At 40.8% G+C, this 14,606-nt stretch overlaps 1 protein-coding gene across 1 annotated transcript in view; it reads left to right on the top strand.

Annotated features, from left to right (window-relative positions):
* Positions 1-619: 619 nt before the first annotated feature.
* ALG14 (ALG14 UDP-N-acetylglucosaminyltransferase subunit) overlaps positions 620-14,606 on the top strand; it is a gene marked incomplete at both ends in the record, with an annotated part of 82,683 nt that continues 68,696 nt past the window's right edge. The window contains 2 exons of the mRNA XM_084242665.1: positions 620-761; positions 5,395-5,546. Of these exons, the coding sequence (XP_084098791.1) occupies positions 620-761; positions 5,395-5,546 (294 nt within the window). The remainder of the gene's footprint in view (positions 762-5,394; positions 5,547-14,606) is intronic.

Genomic DNA, 14,606 nt, shown 5'->3' with positions numbered 1-14,606 from the left:
CTACTGAGTTTCCACTCCTCTCCGGAACATGGCATAACTTGAGGTGTCCACCCTTAGCTACATTTGTTAGGGTCTGAAATTTATGAAAACTCCTAAAAAAGTTTTCAAAAATAATTGGGGCAAAAGATTTGAATAAAGGGCCTAAATTCAATTTTTTATACCAAGGAAACTTTCACTGGCAAAGATCTGCAGTGATGTCTTCAAGTGCAAAAGAAACACTTTCCTCGGCTTGAAAAGGGAGTTTGCGAGGGAGCTGACTATGCCTTTGGCCTAGGGAGGAATCCACGAGGCTGGTTAGAGCTGGATCACCTCATACTCGGGAGCTCCGGGGTCTGCAGAGAGTGCAAGAGGCCTGCCCTCTTCTAGTGCGGAAATCAAACTTCTCCAGCTCTTAACTTCCAGAATTTCAGCTTATGCCCGGGCACAGCCGCGCAGAAGCCCGCAGGGCAGCCATCTAGAACCCGGACTTCCGCTTCTGCCCTTAGACTCCTCCCAGCGCAAAGCCCGCCCCCGCCCTTATTTGACTCTCCTCGGTACCCGTAGTTCATGAACTCTGACCCCCTCCTCCGCGGCTAGTGCTGACGGCGGCGACGAAATTACGCATGCGTCTATTCTTTGCATGGCGAGCACTTGTATTCTAGCTGTAGCGGGGATCGCGGTGGCGGTGTTACTGATACTGACTCTGAGGCTGTGGCTAGTGCTTCATGCCCAGGTCGCTGTGCCGCGTGAGTCTCTCAGCCTCCTGGTGGTGGCGGGGTCCGGTAAGTAGCAGGGCGGAGTGTCAAGCGCCTGGCTGGCACTACAAACCCCAGAGTGCACCGCGCACTCCTCGCTGGTCTCTTTGGCAGGTTTTTGTTATTGCCTGCTGGGAGTTGTAGTTTCTCTGAATTACCGGAACCGGTTGGCACAGCCGATGGAAAATGCTGGTTTGCTCCCGCAGCTCAGACGTATTTTAATCGCAAAAGAGCAACTTACATTTGTCTGTAATTAAACTTTTTCTGGCAGAGTATATTTTACTAGTAAATTATTGATCAGAGGGAACAGAGGGCGCAGAAACCTCTGAAATCGCTAACATGCAATCTCACTGTATAAAAATTGTTTTGCAGGATTCATGTAGATATTTTGTATTTAATTTAGGAATTGCAAATACTACATGATACATACATGAGGCAAAGTGAACTGTCTCACTTATATGCATATGCAAAATATATAAGGATAAAAACAATTTTCTACTGACCATAGAACAGTGCACACCCCAGGATATCTGTCAGAGTATGAACCAACTGCCCTACCAGGTAATTCAGTGTCAGACACAGTCCAGAACTTCTGTAGGCGCTTACAATTTAAAATTTTAATAATGTACATTCTGTGTATAATCCCTCGGAAATGCCAGGGGATTGAATCCAGATAGAATAATATTCATAGTACAAACAACTGTTTTAACTATGTTCAAGTATAATTCATTTCTTTATTCAGTTAATGTATGTTGAGTCATAGAGAAACTAGACACTATGCTGTACTCTGGAGATATGAAAATCGATAAATATTACTTGCCCTGGGATGCTGACTGTGCCCCAAGCACTGAAAGGCATGAGGATACAGCAGTGAATGAAATGGAGAAAATAGGAAAATTAAAGAAAACAAAAACAAAATGGATACTTGCCACAATAAGTGCTATAATCCTAAGTACAAACTATAGTGGAAGGCTTCAGGAAGGACATCACTTTATCTGAACTTGAATCCGGAAGCTTCCTGGAAGCTTGAAAAATAAGGAAGAATGTGGGGAGGTAAGCACAGTCCAGATCCTAAAAAGAGTTTTAAACCCTGCTCTCTGGAGCTATTAGCAGCAATCCAGTACTCTGTAGCTTGTAGAATTAGGACCATAAGCCTCAAGATTAACATAATACTGAGTTGAATCACATCTCTGCCACTTATTAACTTGGTGATCTTGGGCTAATTATTGTTTCTGAGCTTTTATTTCCACCATGAAAAATGTGGGATGAGAAGAAGTGAGGAAAGATGAAATGTGATAGTATTTAAAATGTTTAGCAAAGTGCTTGATACATAGTAATAAGTTAATAAATGGTACTATTATTAGTCCTGGTTGCAGAGGGGTCTTTTAAAGTGTTTTTTAATGAAAAGTGACACAATTAAATCTCACCTTCACAGAGGTCATTTAGCCTGCATTATCAAGAAAATGTCATGACAAAGAATGAGGTAGGGAGACAAATCAGAGCTCTAAAAATAGTTGAAAACAGATTATGACAGTGTGATGGGTGTGGGGATAGAGAAAAGTATATGCATTTTAAATGAGATTTAGGAGCTAAAAATCACATAGGACTTGTAGATTGAAAGGGGGATCAGGGAAGGAAAGACTCAAGAGTGATGTCTAAATTTGTGAGTTGAACTAACAAACAAATGGTTGTTAGAGCCATTCACTTAAACAGTATTAATTTATTTTTTTATTTAATTATATCTTTATATTCCCCATACAATTACAACCCCCTTATTTTGACCCCAAGCCCTCCTTTCCCTGCCCCCCCCACCCCTCATAGAGTGTCTCTGGTTCATAGTTGTTTGTTGATTTTGATATTTTCTTTCTTATAGTTATTCTTTTTCCTGGTCCCTTATTTAAGTTTTCTAGATTCCTGCTAAGAGGGAGACCATCCGGTATTTTTCCTTTTCTTTCTGGCTTATTTTGCTGAGCATGATCCCTTCCAGCTCCATCCATGTTGCTGCAAATTGCATGTGTTTATCTTTTTTGAATGCTGAGTAATATTCCATGGTGTATATGTACCACATCTTCTTGATCCAGTCATCTATTTTTGGGCATTTGGGTTGTTTCCAAAGCTTAGCTATTGTAAATAGTGCGGCTATAAACATAGGGGTGCAGGTGCTCGTTGGAATTGATTAAACAGTATTAAATTTAAATTGGAATACTGGGAACTAGAATTAAGTTCATCTGGCAAATATGTCCTCTGTCTTTCAAACAATTCAAGATGGAGAGAGGTCAAGGATCTCAAATGATTATTCACGTCAAAGAAAGACCTGTAGATAGGTTAAACAGTTTAATAGTTCATGCCCAAATGTTGGAAGAAGTAGACATTTTCAATGTTTACCTTAAATCTCAAGACATTTAATCTTAAGATACTGTAAGATATCATTAATCAACCAATTACGCTCAAAGAACATCAATCATAAATTACTACTTTTCTTTGAGACACCATGTGATCTCCTTAGGCAAATTTTAGGTTTAATATTGAATTCCCATCTATCGATTCATTTAATAATTGGAGTGACTTCTATTTTCTAGACACTGGAGATACAGGAGAAACAAAGTGAACCAAAATTCCTGCTTTCATGGTGCTTACCTTCTACTGGGGCAAGGTGTGTGGGGGGTGGTGTAGTGCCAGCAAGGCACAGAGCAGGTTCTCCATGATCCTCACAGATGGGTAAAGGAGAGTCCCGGAGCCCTCAGTGACTTTTTCAGGCTTTTATTGATCTTTCTACACCATTTATAGTGTGGCATCCATGTACACAGCAGGCCTCCCAGCCCCCAGTGAATCCTCACTCTTTCTGGGCTCTCTGGCATCCTCTCACCGTCTCTTCTCCTTTGCTGCTCTGCTCTTTCTGCTGGCGTCCCCGGGACGCTGCCCTTATAAGCCTAGTCTCAGCTCAGGTGTGCCCACCTATGCATGCCCACACCCTCCTCCAGGTGTCCGCCATCAGGCATGCATGTAGGACCACAGGGATCCATCATTAATGCTAATGGCGACAGGGCAGAAAAGCCTGATAATTTTTCACTTACCCTACAGTAACACAATCAAATGGAAAACAAAGCCCATCATTTTAATGACTTTATTCAGTAGCAAGGTTAAATTTCCAAAGAATATATTCAGTGAGGGTTTCCTGGGGGGAGAAGGGGGAGAGACTGTTCTAGAAGCATAATGGAGTTTTAATTGCGGTGGAAGGTGTTGTGGACATGAGCTTTTACTCTTGTTTCAGCTGTGAAAACAAGTACCTACTTTGCTAACCATCACACTTTTAAATCTAGAACAAAAACACTAAAATGAGTGTAAGTCAGATGTGTAAATTACTTGCCCCAGTCAAGAAGAAGGGTGACAGGTTTTATGATGTAAGTATTGTTCTAATTCCTGAAACTCATTGGCTATTACTCTATGCTAATTTTATTAGTATATTAATTCCTTCTGGAATCTAGATAGCAACCCTTACCTTTCTACTCTAAGAAAGTGTACCCTGTGGGAGAAAACATAATTTGTTTGATCATCAATTGGTGTGTTCACTGTATCATTATTGAAAATTCTTCCTTATGCACTAAGGGAGATGAAATAGGGGAGATTTGTAAGTAGGGGAAATAGTGTGAGCAGAGAAAAGTGGTAGACAACAAATAAAATGAATACAGAGAACGTTCTGGACATCAACCTGGCTGAGGCCAAGAAATGAAACTAAGGTGTGACAGGCTCATTGATCGAGTTTGGTTGCTTTGCTTAAATGGCATATAGTTAATGTGAAAGGGAGATGATTTGGGGGTATTTTTCCATGAAGGAACTTCAGTGAACACAAGTGATTTTTAAACACATGGTTTTGAAATTAAAGTAGTAACACTTGGAGACTGTACAGTTTCAAAAGTTCAACATGCAGTGGCTGTTTGAGGACCTGCGGTGTGCTGAGACCACTACTAGGACCTCTACTAAGAGCAGTGGTCACCAAAAGTCTCCGTAAAGAAGACCCGAGCCCTGTGGGACAGTGCTCCTGGCTCCCTGATGTTACTTCTCAACATAGACATTTTCCGTGACTGTCTTTCCATTTATTAACCTACATTCCTGACCTTGGTTCATCCTCATCCTTCTTCCCAGTTTTCCCACCATTCCTTGAACACGTGACTCAGATCTTGGTATATCATGCCCTAATAATTCCACTCCCTCCCCTATAGCCTTCCTACTCCTAGCTATCCATTAGCTTTACCTTTCAAGCCATTGTAAGCCTTGACCAGTAATATCCCCTGCTTTTATGGTAATGTTTTCTCATACCATTTACTTGGTTCTACCTACCATTTGCATTTTTCTTGCTTTCTTGCATTGTTTTCTGTGTGTCTTGTTCCTTTCCCACCTGATTTCTTGATAATAGAAACTGTGTCTTACACTTCTTTGGACCTTCTTCCACACCTATTGCTGCTGCTAATTTTATTTTTAGACATTTTTTATCTTCTTCCCTCCTATCAAAATAGTACTTACACAAGGGCAATGATTATGGTTTCCAAATGCTCCTTCTGGCTTTTGGGAGACACCCAACGCACAATGATAGTATAACATGGTCAAATGGATATGTCCATGGAGGGTTTCATAATCATAAGTCTTTCAATATTTTTTTCAGGTGGACATACCACTGAGATTCTGAGGCTGCTTGAGAAGTTGTCCGATGCTTACTCTCCTAGACATTACATCATCGCTGACACCGATGAAATGAGTGGCCAAAAAATAAAATCTTTTGAACTAAATAGAGATAATAGAGACCCCAGTACCACAGTAAGTGGCAATTTCTATTACATATTGGTAACGCATTGAGTTTTATTGTCCATTGAAAGAATCTCATGTACTTTTTAAAAATTATTTTATTTTAGATAATTCTTACATCATTTTTCATTTTTGCACAATGTATGCATTTTCATTTTGGTTATATTCCCTGTACAATTCCCACTCCCCTTATTCTGACCCTAATCCCTCTTCTCCTTCCCGCCCCCCCAGCCCCCTGTCCCACGTGGTGTGTCTCTGGTCTATAGTTGTTTGTTGATTTTGATTTTTACTTTATTACAATTAGTCTTTTTCCTGGTCCCTTATTTATGTTTTCTAAATTCCTGCTATGAGTGAGACCATCCGGTATTTTTCTTTCTCTTTCTGGCTTATTTCGCTGAGCACGATCCGTTCCAGCTCCATCCATGTTGCTACAAATTGCATGAGTTTATCTTTTTTGATTGCTGAATAATATTCCATTGTGTATATGTAGCACATCTTCTTGATCCAGTCATCTATTTTTTGGCATTTGGGTTGTTTCCAGGTTTTACCTATTATAAATAGTGCTGCAATTAACATAGGTATACAAGTGTTCTTTTGAATCAATGTGTTTGTGTTCTTTGGGTAGATCCCTAGGAGTGGAATTGCCGGGTCATATGGTAGCACCATTTTTAGTAGACTGAGGAACCTCCATACAGCTTTTCATAGTGGTTGGACCAGTTTGCTCTCCCACCAGCAATGTAGGAGAGTTCCTTTTTTCACTACATCCTCGCCAACATTTGTTGTTGCATGTTTTTTTGATATGTGCCATTCTTTTTTTTTTTTTTTTAAAGATTTATTTATTTATTTATACAAGCAATGGGTACAGACAGAAGCACGGGAGGGTGAGAGAATTCACCAGAGCCAGAGAGAGGAGCAGAACAGGCAGACTGATGAAGTACACTGCTAAGGAGAGCAGTGGGCACGACAGGAGAGGTCTGCGTGCCATGTGGGACCCTCGCCAGCGTGGTATCTCAGTGTGGCAAAACCCACATTTTCAACACAAACCTGCTTTTCCAAAAATGTGAAGACCTGAGAAATCAGAAGATATACATTCCAGTTGTTAATGGCTTAGAGTTACCCAAGTAGCATGGGAATTTGCTGTTTTTTCTTTTCCTTTATTTTTTTTAAGATTTATTTATTTATGCATAGAAGAACTGGAGTATAGACCAGAAGTGTGGGGGGGTGAGAGGATTCACCAGAGACAGAGTAGGGAACGGAACAGGCAGATTGACTGAAATACACTGCTGAAGGGAGCAACCGGTGAGGTAGAGGTGGTCTGCTGTGCCATGTGGGGCACCTCCCCTGCTGGGGATTGAACTCATGCTGCAGTGGCTGTGGATAGCTTCATAGTGCTGAGTCTTGCTTCATAGTGCTGCTTCTTAACCCCTTGTGCCACCAGGGAGGCCCTCTTTTCCTTTTTTAAAGTAAAATGGGTTTATAACATTTTATGGTTTCAGTTGTACAGACTTACATATCAACATCTGAATATACTACCATATGCCAGTCACCAAAAATTCAGGTTTCCATCCATCACTGTGCAATTGATCCCATTTACCCAAATTGCCTACCCCTTCCCTTCTGGTAACCACTCTTTTGTTCGTGTGGTCTTAAGAGTTTGTTTCTGTTTGGTTTTATTCACTCATATGTTTAGTTCCATTATCTACTATATATGAGTGAAATCATCCAGTATTTGTCTTTCTCCTTTTGACTTATTTCACTTAGCATAATGCTTTCAAGATATATCCATTTTTGTTTCAAATGACAAGATTTCATCTTGTATGTGTATATACCACATCTTTATCCAATCATCTGTCTATGGGCACTTAGGTTGTTTTCAATTTCTGACTATTCTGAATAATGCTGCAATAAATGTGGTGATGCACAGAGCTTTTCAAATTAGTGTTTTTGTATTCTTTGGATAAATAGCCAGCATTGGGATACCAGAATCATATGTATTTCTTTTGTTAATATTTTGAGGAATTGACTTACTGTTCTCCATAATGTCTGCACCAACTTGCATCCCCACCAACGGCATGTGAAGTTTCCCTTTTCTCTGCATCCTCAGCAAAATGTGCTAATCCTGTCTTTTTTATAATAGCCATTCTAACAGGTATGAAGTGATAGCTCATTGTGGTTTAGGGTTTTCTATGTATATAATCCTAGCCTCTGCAGAAAGTAACAGTTTTACTCCTTCCTTTCCTATTTGATACTTTTTATTTCTTTTTCCTATCTAATTGCTCTGGCTGGGACTTCTAATACTATGTTGAATAATCGTGATGAGAATGGACACCCTTGTCTGTTCTTGATCTTACGGCAAAAAATTTCAATTTTTCACTATTGAGACTGGTGCTAGCTGTGGGTTTCTCATATGTGACCCTTATTTGTTGAGGTGTATCAGGTCCTTTCTTTCTGGACTCATTTTACTAAGAGCTTTTATCATAAATATGTATTAAATCTTGTAAAATGCTTTTTCTGCATCTATTGAGATGATCATATGGTTTTTATACTTAATTTTATTGGTGTGGTGTATCACATTAATTGATTTATGTATGTGGAGTCATCCCTGCAGCTCTGGAATAAGTCCCACTTGATCGTAGTGTGTGATCCTTTTAGTATATTGTTGAATTCAGTTTAATAAAATTTTGTTCAGGATTTTTGCATCATTGTTTTTTTCCTCTGTGCTCAGGAATTTTCTATTGATTGGTAAATAATTTCTGATAAGGAATTATTCAATAATTCTCTAAATATTTAAATGCTCATATTTGTCTATTTATGTTAGATATCAGCAGAATTTTAAGCTAAATTTTAAATTAATGTGATTTGTTAATTTTTTAGAAGATTATTTATGCATTCAAAAACTGGGGTATAAATCAGAGATGCAGGGGTGAGAGGATTCACCAGAGAGAGTGGGGAGCAGAATAGGGAAGATCCATTGAAATACACTGCTAAGGGGAGCAGCGGGCAAGACAGGAGAGGTCTGCTGCACCATGTGGGTCAGCTCCCTGGCCAGCCGGTTATTGAACTCGTACTGCAGTGGCTGGCAATAGCTTGATAGTGCTGTGTCTTTAACCCCTGTGCTGCCACAGAGGCTCTGGTTTTGTTAATGGTAGAGATCAAATACTTTTGTTGCAGAAACTTCACATTTCTTCCAATTCCTTTGATTCAAGGTAATTTTTTTTTAAGATTTATTTATGCATACAAAAGCTGGGGTGCAGGCCAGAGGTAGGGAGTCACCAGAGAGAGAGTGGGGAGCAGAACAGGTGGATCTACTGAAATACACTCCTGAGGGGAGCAGTGGGCAAGACAGGAGAGGTCTGCAGTGCCATATGGGTAGCTCCTTGGCTGGGGATCCAACTTGTGCTGCAGAGGCTGTGGATAGCCTCATAGGTTGTGTCTTTACCCCTTGCGCCACCAGGAAGGCCCTGATTCAAAGTAATTTTTAAATACTATTTAAATCTTTATATATACGGCCTCACTGGTGGCTCAGGTGGTTGAGCACAGTGCTGTGAAGCTATCAGCAGCCTCTGTAGTGCCAGTTCGATCCCCGCTGGTGGTGGAGTAACCCACATGGCACGGCAGACCGCTCTTGCCGTCCCCACTGCTCCCCTCAGCAGTGTATTTCAGTCAGTCTGCCTGTTCTGTTACCCGCTCTGTCTCTGGTGAGTCTTCTCACCCTCCTGCACATCTGGCCTGTACCCTGGTTCTTGTATAAATAGGCAGCTGACTTCCTTGAGGCAGCAGGTCTGAGTCGCAGGACCAGCGGGATCTGGAGATCTGGAGCCCCGAGGGGCTCCTTGCACAGCCGGCCCAGGCCACCCCAGCATGGGTGTGAGAAGTGCCTTCTCCTTCCCCAGGATGGACTCTTCTCGGCTCAGGCTCTGCTGGTTGAAATCGATTCACTGTACAACCTCTTGTCTTTTCCAAGAGAAAAATGGTATCAACCACCGTGGATTTTGACAAGATCCATTTTGCCTTTCTGGGTACAGAAATAGCCAGTGTAGCCCCAGGAGGGGCACTGAGTCACCCAAGGACTCTTTGGGGCAGAGACTCCTAGAACAGCTTTGTGGCCCTGCCCTGGGGACCCCCCACAACTAGCCATCTGGAGCCACCCACACACTCCTCCGAGGCGAGGTGCCACCGCGCTGCTGTCCAGAGCGCTTGGCTGTTCCGCGGGACTCCTCTGCCCACGCGCTGCTCCTTCTGCCTCTGTTCTGCTGGGGGTCTGCAACCACTCCCTGCTGGGGGAGAGGACAAGGCCCTGTGGCTCCCAGCTCCAGGCACCAGTATCCACCTGGGCCGCTGCGGGTCCCCTGCAGTCAGGTTGGACAGTCCTGGAGGAGGGCCCCGGATGCACTTTCTGGCCGACTTCTGCTGGCGTCGGCCACAGGACAGAGCTCGCAGGCGGCCTGTGGGCTGGGCTTTTGTTCATTTCTTCCTCAGCTGGTAACTCAGGGTTATCTTCTATGGCCTTTCTAATAAATTTGCAGTTGAGTTGAAAAAAAAATAAATAAATAAAATGAAATAAAATAAAATGAATAAATAAAATGAAATAAATAAATAAATAAAAATAAATTCATAAATAAATAAATAAAAATAAATTCATTAAATAAAATGAAATAAAATAAAATAAATCTTTATATATATAATTCATTTATAATTGTGCAAGAGTGAAGAGAAATGATTATTTCTGTTATACTTTTTTTTTTTAAAGATTTTTTTTTTTTTTTTTGTATTTATTTATACAAGCACTGGGTATAGTCAGAAGCACGTGCCGGGAGCAGAGTAGGCAGAAGGACCGAAGTACACTGCTGAGGGGAGCAGTGGGCGGCAGGAGAGGTCTGCGCGCCATGTGGGACCCTCCTCCGGTGGCCGGGGAGCAGCTGGGGATCGAACCGGCACTGCAGAGGCTTTGGGCACTTTCGCAACCCAGTGCTCAACCGCTGCGCCACCGGAGAGGCCCTATTCCTGTTATACTTTTAAACTCTGCTATTAGCCTGTGTTTCTCTCAGTAGTTTTGCTAGCTTTTTAAGAGAAACAGGTTTCTCTTGGCAGAAATAATTCAGTTCCACTCATATAAAGCAATTGAGTTGAGAAAGATGAACAGTTGGAAAGCTAAGCAAAAAACAAACAAAAAACCAAAATGAATAATTAACTGTGAAATTACTTATATGAAAAGATCTTAGAAAACTTTCTAATAAAGTATAATTTCCACTGGGATTAGTTTTAAAGAGTAGCTAAAGTCATATCTTCCAGAAAAATTGCATAGTAACCTTTCCAAATAGGAACAATTACCAGAGTTATATAAAGTTAAGTGAAAAATCAAACCAGAACATTCTGGAAAGCTGTAGGCTCCTTGTTGGCTCGTGTCTTAGTAGGGACATTTACCCTGGGGAGACATGGAAGGAAATGAGGCCCAGATATTGCACTGTGGATTTTGGTTCATCCTTTTATTTGCTTCTGTATTTGAGTCTTATCTGTAAACTGCCTCCCTTGACAACTATTACTCTTTGTGACTTCTGTTAGAGCATGAGTTGGCACCTTTAGATAATACCACTAAAGTAAAAAAACTCAGTGAGACTAGAATAAGACATTTTTAAAAATTGTATGTAAAAATTAGAGTCGGCTTTGTTCATATATAAAGCAAAGGGGGATTGCTGAAAACTGATTTGAAGGATTAAAAATTAGAGCCAACCTTTTGCTTTTGGGTCACTTAACCAGATTTCCCACTACTTTATAATTCAGCTTATAATGTTTACCAAGAAAGATTATTTATTTATTCATTTATAGAAAACACTAAGTTAATGTCAATTGTGCATAAAACACTGTGTTTATTTCAGCATATCTTGTTGAATATACCCCACAAGGAACTGTATTCTAAGTTGTTATTTTTCTTTTTATCTACTCTCTTCTGTTCTTCCCAAATTTTATTTCTTTTCTTTTTTTTTTTGGTTCCTTAATTCAAAAGCTTCAGACAGTAAGTCTATAATGTAAAAGCAGAATTTACATTACAGTAAGTCTATAATGTAAAAGCAGAATTTACTTACATTATAAGTCTATAATGTAAAAAAAGCAGAATTTCCCTTTCACTACCCAGGCCCACTCGCTAGGGGTCGATACTGTGCCAGTTTGAATTCCACCTTGCTGGTGTGCTTTTCCTCATGTTTCTAGTGTCCATATAACAAAATATAATGGATAACATATATACATGTAAACATAACCACTTAAACAGTAGGGAGGGGGCACATGTATGGCTAGCTTATAAATCACACTCTATATATTGTTTTCAGCTTTTTTCTTTTTAACTCCCGACCTTGATAACTTTCCATGTGGGAATGTATAGGTGTACCTTGTACTTCTTAATGCTTCCATAGCAGCCTCTAGTACTGCTGGACATTTCTTCTCACTGTTTTCAGTTTTTCACTAAATATAGCAGTGGACATTTTTGTACTTATACATATTCTGCAAGTATTTTTAGAACTTACCTAGTTTTTACAATACATATGGGTGTCATTTTGATTAGAAAATGGGTGAACATACAACCCACATCAAATAACCTGCTAACAATCAAGAACGTGTCAGCCCTTTTCAACTATTGCACTCTGCTGGATTCTTTATTGAATCCCTGTTTTGAAGTAAACAGAGTAAGCGTATGACAGAATGTAAATAGAGACAAATGTAATAGATACTCAGTACTGTTGTAGTCACTAAAGAAAGCCTCTCTACTCTCTATTCATTTTTTTTAAAGATTTATTTATTCATACATACAAGAACCGGGGTACAGGTCAGATGTGCGGGAGGGTGAGAAGATTCACCAGAGACAGAGTGGAGAACGGAACAGGCAGACTGACTGAAATACACTGCTGAGGGGAGCAGCGGGCACGACAGGAGAGGTCTGCCACACCATGTGGGTATCTCACCGGCCGGTGGGGATTGAACCCAAATTGCAGAGGCTGCAGACAGCTTCACAGCACTGTGCTCAACCACCTGCACCACCAGGGGAGGCCCTCTATTCATATTTTTCAGCAGTTGCCTCAGGCCAGTAATGCTGAGGGCCTGTTGCATGAATATCTGCACGTCCTGCACTTGCTGTGGAATCTCAGCAGTGTCTGCCGCACATTTTGTATCCATGGCCGCCCAATTATATAAGCCTAAAAACACTGCATTGCAAAATACCCCATTATTTAAACATTTTTGTTGGTTCCTAGAATGAAAAAGGTGCTTGAATCAAAGGCAATGCCCATTCTTTTTCCCTCAAATCAAAACCAAAATAAGAATACCTGTCATTATTCGTCGTATTTTTTGTTTGGGCCCTCTGCTCGAATGAAATAAGAGGTATAAATATTGAAAGAGCAAAAGCAAAGTCATATTCTATAAGGATATTAAAAACAAAATCAAATAATAGAAAAGAGTCAGATACAAGTTGAATATGTAAATATCACTAACTTCTTTATGTCAGCTCTGTTAGAAAAGAAAATGAGAAAATAGCCCTTGGATATTTAAGCCCCGAATAAAAGGGAAGGATCTTGAATACAGAAAAAAACAACCAATACAGGCACAAAAGTGAAATATTTTTGAGAGACATTAAATATGATGTGAATAAATACAGAAATGTGTTTCTGATATTTAAAATGTATAAAACTATATGATATTTAAAACGTAACTTTAGTTTTCCAATTTTTTAATGTAATAGCATTAGATTTCTGTTTTCATTTTTTTTACTTTGTTTATTCAACAATAAATATTTGCTTTCCATTTGGGAGACATCACTATGGGCAGTAAGATCTACCAAAGAACAAAATAGACTAGAAAAGTTCCTACTGTCATGGAGCTTACTCAACTGCACCTGTATCAGAAAGACAGTCAATATTAGGTCTAGTGGATAAGAAAATCATAAAGGTTGTTAGGAGGTGATTGATGTTATGAGAGGCTTGTAGGGGGAAGGGGGATTGAGAATTCTGCTCATAGGACCTTGAAGAATATGTGACTCCTGAGAAGAGTGTTTCAGGTGGAGAGGAAAAAGCCAGAGAGGGCATTCCTGGATGTTGGGGGAATAACTGGGTGTTCTGGTGGCAGGAACAGAGTGTGTGGAGGGAGATGCAATGGAGAGAAGAGGGGAGGGTGGGACAGGGGCCCAGATGAAATAGGGTCTTCAGGCCATTGTAAGTATGTCCTCTCTACTCTGAGGAAAACTGGGAGATGTTGGAAGTTTTTGCTCAGAGGAGTAACATCATCCAACTGCTGTTTCAAATAGATAATTCTGGATGCTGTGTTACAAATAGACCGTAGGAGACCAGACAGGAGATTTTTAAGGCAAACCAGACAATATACAGCATGACTTATACCAGTAAGGGTAGGCATAGAGGAAAGTGGTTGGATTCTGGATATTTTTTGAATGTAGAGTTAATAGAATTTCCTGACAGACTAAATATGGGATGTGAAGAAAAGAGAAGTCAAGGAGAACATCAAAGGTTTTGGTCTGAGCAATTGTAAGAATGGAGTTGCCATCTCTGACCCTGGGATGTCTGTGAGTAGAGCGTACCTGTCTCTGCGTGTTTATAAATAATTCCTCAGACCTCCCCGATGAGTCAGTGGCTTCTGCTGGGGGAACTCAGACACACCCTGGGATTCTGAAACTGTCCAGCCCCCTTGGACCACACCAAAGCCATTTCCTAAGTCCTATACATGTGTACTCACCCTCATTTTCTTTCCTCCCCTCTCCTCCTCCTACTCTCCCGTGCCTCTTTCCCTCCCTTTCTCTTTTTCTCCCACCTCTCCCTCCCCAAAAGTGTCCTTCTGGCTTCAGAAATGGTCCTGGGGAGAAAGAACATTGTGCTCTCCTCTGCTGCCTCCCCAGCCCACATCATCCCTGTGCGTTGCCACCAGGTGGCAGTGCGCTGCTGAGCACTGAGCTGTTGGGACCTGTGTTACTTCTCCATAGAGGCAGGAGAGGGCTGAACTTGAGAATGGCTGACAGTGGAGATTTCTGGTATATTTTAAAGACTAACATGGGGAAGATGACTAACATGAGGAGAG

Source organism: Talpa europaea, assembly GCF_964194135.1.
Source record: "Talpa europaea genome assembly, chromosome: 9".
Lineage (NCBI taxonomy): Eukaryota > Metazoa > Chordata > Mammalia > Eulipotyphla > Talpidae > Talpa > Talpa europaea.
This window is presented reverse-complemented; position numbering and strand designations above follow the sequence as displayed.